The 6,063-nt window shown below is 47.5% G+C and overlaps 1 protein-coding gene across 1 annotated transcript in view; it reads left to right on the top strand.

The window, feature by feature from the left end:
• Positions 1-3,164: 3,164 nt before the first annotated feature.
• Positions 3,165-6,063, top strand: part of KCNQ5 (potassium voltage-gated channel subfamily Q member 5) — a 519,022-nt gene continuing 516,123 nt past the window's right edge. The window contains exon 1 of the mRNA XM_034766208.1: positions 3,165-3,940. Within this exon, the coding sequence (XP_034622099.1) occupies positions 3,579-3,940 (362 nt within the window). The 5' untranslated portion in view covers positions 3,165-3,578. The remainder of the gene's footprint in view (positions 3,941-6,063) is intronic.

Here is a 6,063-nt window from a genome sequence, read left to right as displayed (position 1 = left end):
GAATTTACTAAGCTCAATTTACAATTCAAATAGAGAGGAGTAAAATGAACTTGCAATGAATAAAGAACAGGAGTACTTGTAGCACCTTAGAGACTAAGAAATTTATTTGAGCATAAGCTTTTGTGGGCTACAGCCCACTTCTCAAGATGCTGTAGCCCACGAAAGCTTATGCTCAAATAAATTTGTTAGTCTCTAAGGTGCCACAAGTACTCCTGTTCTTTTTGCGGATACAGACTAACACGGCTGCTACTCTGAAACTTGCAATGAATAAGTTGCATGAACATTTTAACATTTGTGTGAGTGTGTTTTATTTCAGTGTATACTGTTTCCGTTTCCCTCTCAAGATCAGTGCCTCACTTGTGTTTTTTAAAGTTCCTGTTTGCTTACAAGAGGAAATCTAGTGAAGAAATGAAGCAGATCAAATTCTCTGATTGAAGAGCTTTGGAGACATTTTGTAACACTAAATAAAATATTTGTTAGTTGCCTGTTCTTAACTTTAAACTTAAATTTCTCATAATTTATTTTAGCATCCATTTTGCTATAATTTTCTAAACTGTTAAAAAACAACAACAACCCCAAACTTTAAACTGGCCTCCTAGACCTTACATTTTGATTTTCTTTGAAATATTTGATCAACTGAAAACAACTGTATTCTTGAAATAGCAGTATCTGTGCTGGTTTTGCTGATTATAATAGACAGCAGAAGTTTTTCATTATCTCAATATTGAATTAGTTTTTCATATTAATTACTAAACTACCCTTATCTCATGCCAAAATATCACATCACCTAGTGGATAGGTAATCAAGCCCCACCTGCTTTATAATTAATGTGATGATGCAGAGCACAAATGCTCTGTCCATCTTTCTGTTATTTTATCCTGCACGTGTGAAATTGTTTAATATGCTGCATCTTCTCATCCAGCCACGGTAACAAAGTAAGGTAACATCCAAGGAAGCTGGTCATAACTAAGACCTTTTAACAGAAGGTTTGCTTACGAAAATACTGCAGAAGCAATCTCTCAGTGATCTTTTAATCGCTTTGACATTAGTTAATTGTTCTCACATGCACATACTCTTTAACAGTATGTGGAACAAGTCAGTAAGGCCTAATTTTAGAGTTCCCAAACTAGTTAAAGTCAGTGGAAACACATTTGAAAATTAGCCCTAAACAATTAGACTCGAGAGAGACTGCTTTCAGGAGACGCTTGATTAAACATTTCTTAATTTAGGAACGAGATTTACAGGCGAATGCATGCATTTATTTTTGTTAGCATTTTTCTTAATACAGTGTTAACAGAACAGTCCCACAACTGCAGCAAATCAACACAACTATCGCAATTAATATTCAGTGATATGGACAAAGTGCAATCAAAGCAGTAAAAGAAGGTTATGGAGATTAAGGATTTGAACAGGCTTGAGAATTAACTAAACCCTAAAGGAGTAGAACTACTGTAAACGAGAGGCGGCTTCGATTAGACTGGAAATAGGCAGAAAGCCCTGTGCCCATTCTTAAGGCACGTGTCACGGTGCCCTTTTTGGAACTATTTATTTTCAAATAGCCTGCGTGTATCGAGGGCGGGTGGCGAACAGTTGACTTTAGGAAATGGATACGATGAGTTTTAGCTGCAGTATGCAAAGCAGCAGCAGCTCCGGTTAAGAGGAAGTGAGTAATGTCTTCTGGTTTACTACAGTAGCAATACATGTGCTGCTTTAAAAAGAGACAGAGAGGCAAGCGGTACGCTGGGGCTCTTGCAAATCAACACTGATCTAGCGTGTAGCCAAGATAACAAGCCCTGCCCTCTCTCAGCGTGCGGATTCCCCGCTTCTTTATCCTTGGGCGAGTTGTGACAGCCGGTGTGAGGTGACCGCCTGTCCTGAGCGACTCTCCCCGCCGGCCGGTGTGTTTAATAGCGTGGGTGGCGGTGGAGTTCTGGGGGGAGTCACGTGGGGCTCTTGCTGAGCGCACATTGCTTCAGCCCTTCACTAGAGCGCGTGTGTCTGTCTGGGCGAGAGACGCTCCAGTAAGGGACAGCTAAGGAGGGAGCCGCGGGCGCTGGAGCCTAGAGCATAGCTAATAAATAATAATCAGATAAATCCAGCCTGCGCAGCTCCCGGCGTAGCCGCCTGCCCCTGTGTGGGTGTGTGTGTGCGCGCGCCTCAGAGGAGAGGGACTCGGGCTAGAGCGGGGTAGCTGCGGGTGTGGTTTTCTGCACACACACCTTGATACGCTGGGAGAGACCAGGAGCCAAACACCCACCCTCAGCAAGGGGAGCTTTATTTTCTTCCGTTCAGCTCGGACACCAAGCGCCGCCCATCAATACCTTCGCTTGCTGACTGACCATCCTTTCTTTTGGGGGTGCGAATCCTTGGCACTTGCTGGGAGTTTACAAGCACGAGAGCGAGAAGGACTTTCTTTCCCTTTGGATTTAATCTCTTTCCTAGTTGTTAATGCCCAGCGCCCCAATCAACGAGGAACCGCCAGTGCAGTTTATGGGAGTCTGCAACGTGGGGGATTATTTGAGACTTCGAATCTGATACATATTTCAGTTTGTACAGATGCTTGCTGTATAAATCGTGCAACGATATACGATTGGGCGGAGGAGGGCAATCTGAAAAGCAGTTGGGTACCTACAAAGGGAGGCTGCTCCAGCTGACAGATCTCTCCTCCATATTCTCACAGGAGTTGCTGCTAGTGAGACTTCAGCTGTTTTATTACTTTCGCGACTTAAATGGACATTTCCCGACAGTGCATATAATCTCCAGGAGCTGCGTGTAATCAGCTGTTTACTGTTTTCATCACTATTGTCACTGGGCATGTTGTTTACCACTGAAAAGTGGTCACACTTTAGAGCAATTTTTCAAGGGATGTACAATTACTTGCTGACTTTCTCATGCATTTGGAATTAGAGCAACAGCTTGTTTGGTCGACTGATGTGCCCGTGACAGCAAAATGTACTGGCCAAACCAAGGGCAGGAGCCTTCTATGTTAATTTCCCCCCTAAAGCTGTCCTGGCTTTATTTTTTTCCTCACTTCCCTACATCCCAATAACTAAGAGAGCTTCTCCCACGGTGCGTTTCCACTTTACTTCTTGATCCCCTTTTCGCCGGCTCGCTCGCTAACATATTGAGTTATCTGGGCTGCTGAGAGCCCATATTATTTCAAAGTTCTTTTTAAAAAAAGAAGGCTGAAGGGGCAGAGGAAACCATTCCTGCCTTTTACGGGAAGGTGCGGGCACCACCAGGCTTGGGGAGCTGCTCAGGAGTCCTGCCTTTTGCCTTGGGACTCAAGGGGCGAGTCGGGGTGTTTTGGGGACCGCTGGGCTCCTTTCCTGCCAGAAGCTCAGCAGAAAGGACCCTGCTCGCACAAAGTGGCCCACACGGCTCCCCCTTTCCCGCTCCGCTTTGTTTCCCTCCGCCCGGGGAATCGTTTGGACACTGTGCCCCTTTCTCTCTTCTGCCTTCTCCCCTGCTCCGCAGGCCGCTTCCCTCCCGCCCCCGGGGAAGCTGATCGCACGGCGGCTGCCCGCGCCCTGTTCCGGTGCTGCTCTTGCCCCGCTTTCAGCGCCCGTGGTGATGCCATGCCCCGCAAGCACAGCGGAGGAGACGAGGGCAGCTCCGCCGGGCTCTGGATGAAGAGCAGCCGCGCGGGCAGCGGCATGAAGGATGTGGAGTCCGGCCGCAGCAGGGTGCTCATGAACTCGGCCCCCAGAGGGGACGGCTTGCTCCTGCTGGGCACCGGCAGCGCCATCGGCCGCGGCGGCTCGCGGGAGACCCGGCGGGGGAAGCAAGGGGGAGCCCGGATGAGTCTGCTGGGGAAGCCGCTGTCGTACAACAGCAGCCAGAGCTGCCGGAGGAACGTCAAGTACCGGAGGCTGCAAAACTATCTGTACAACGTACTGGAGAGACCCCGCAGCTGGGCGTTCATCTACCACGCGTTCGTGTGAGTACTGCCCCCCGCCCCTGCCGCAGCCCGCCCGCCCGCCGGGATGGAGCCCGCCCGGCGCGCCAGCCCGCACCTGTCCCCGGGAGCCAGGCGCCGGCTCAGCCCGGCAGGGGGTGTGGGGTGAGGCGCGGAGCAGCAAGGAGGCATGAACTGTGGCACGGCCCCGCCCCGGCTCCTTAAGTTGGGCATCTCCTAAGAGCGCAAGGAAAGCCGGCTGTGGTTCGCCCGCAGCGTTTCTCCTGGGGTGGGAGTCCAGGTGGAGAGCGGGGCTTGTTAGCCGGTGACAGCCCCCAGTGGCGGGCGGGAGAGAGGGAGTGGCGCTCCCCAAAAACCCGCCAAAAAGTGACTCAGAAACGTCAGCGTTTGGGGTGGTCTGTGCACGCTGTAGCCCCCACCACTCCGCGTAAACGCGGTGACAGCAGCCGGCGAAGGGAGTCACTGCCATGGGAGATAGGGGCTCTGCCAGCCGGCTGTGCCGTGGGAAGCGCTCGGCCCTCTGGGAAAGGCCCACGTGTTGGCTGTCACTTCTGCAAGGGACCGCGCTGCGGCAGGGCTGCCTGGGCCAGCCCCGTGCTCTTTGCACTCGAACGGTTGGCCCCGGCAGCCAGCAGGCATGCAAAGGCTGGTCTGGGCTCGCTCGTGGCGTTGTGGGAAGGTGGGAAAAGAGAGACAGCCTAGACCTGACCATGAAGCGGAAAACGTCCAACGAGGAATTCATTGGGAAGCAAATGTTTACTTTTCCCTTCGGGCCTTTAAAACCTTTCCCTGGTTAAAGGGTTTTACTACTGTTTTCCCACCGCGTCCATTCACTCGCTCGTGTAGCCAGGCTTTTATTACAGTTCTGTCCCGTTGGTTATTTTTAGATACTTCTGTACGTGCTTCTTCCCAGAAACTAAATAAAAAGCAGAGTTACTGGAGGGAAGGAAGGCAGTGAGTTGGTACACAGCTTTTCGACCGTTTTCAGTCTGTTCTGAAAATGTAATTCTGCAGGTGTCTGTTCGTGTTAGAGGCAGGAAGCACCGAGCATCTGTTCACAGATGCGGTTGCATCTATTGCTTGCGAATTGGAATTCTTGGCTGCAATAACTTGAAAAGGACAGTGGGGCGATTGTAAAAGGCTAGGATGCAGAGATGGTTCATGAGCTACGCATGAACCACGCTCTAGTCAGTTCTCTTTAATATTACCCCTGTACTTAAATATCCGAGTATTTGATTCTTACAAACCAGAAATGATGTAGTTTGAGATGTTTACTCCATTTAATTATTATTACCCATTTTCTCATTTGCATCCTGCAATGCGTTGATCCCATCATTATGAATGCATTATGTATTATAAGTAATAGCTTTGATCATTATGAACTCATTTAATATTCATGCAAATTGCATCTGTATTTCCAGTTGAGTTCCATAGCACCAGTAGTTAATGGACATAGTGTTACTGTTATTTTTATTGAAATATTCAATATTTAGGATGAATTCCAAACTAATTCCTATTAGTAATGATCATGATAAATTCATTTGCGACTTCCGAGAAGTTCCTTGCTATTTCTCTTATAGTTGGGCATTATTAAGAAACCACTTAGTAAACTGTTATCTTGTTATGTAGACATAATTTATCTTGTCCCTTGAATGTTAATGTCATTTCCCTATGCATCTTGTATTAGCAAGTTACTCTTCTGTTTTGGATGCGTGCACAGTGTACATGGGTTTAGTAGAGGATGTGACTAAAATGTTTCTTGTGATTCTAGGCATTATCCTTCAAAGAGAATTCAGGTGTATCTTGAATTGGCTCCTTAAGACAGGGTGTTGCTTATGTGAGGTAGGCTTTAACACCCTACCTTAAGCAACCACTTTAAAGTATCCCCAGGGGTTTCCAAAACAAGTTCGTTCAATATTAGTCCTCTTTTATTATTATGTTCTCTGGCAGCATCCAAATACATGTCCCTACACCAAAGATCATTCAGTCTAAAGACAGAGTTTGTGAAGAAGTCATTGCAATACACCATGTTCCTAACCCCAGAAAGCTGCAGTAAGACAGATGAAGTATGACTGATGTTAAGACCAGTCAAATAAATGTTTTTTTCTTAAAATATTGTGCTTTACATTTGTAAAAGTGCTTTA

This window comes from Trachemys scripta, chromosome 3 (genome assembly GCF_013100865.1).
Source record: "Trachemys scripta elegans isolate TJP31775 chromosome 3, CAS_Tse_1.0, whole genome shotgun sequence".
Classification (NCBI taxonomy): Eukaryota; Metazoa; Chordata; order Testudines; family Emydidae; genus Trachemys; species Trachemys scripta.
The sequence above is the reverse complement of the archived record's forward strand: the minus strand, read 5'-3'. Positions and strand labels throughout refer to the sequence as shown.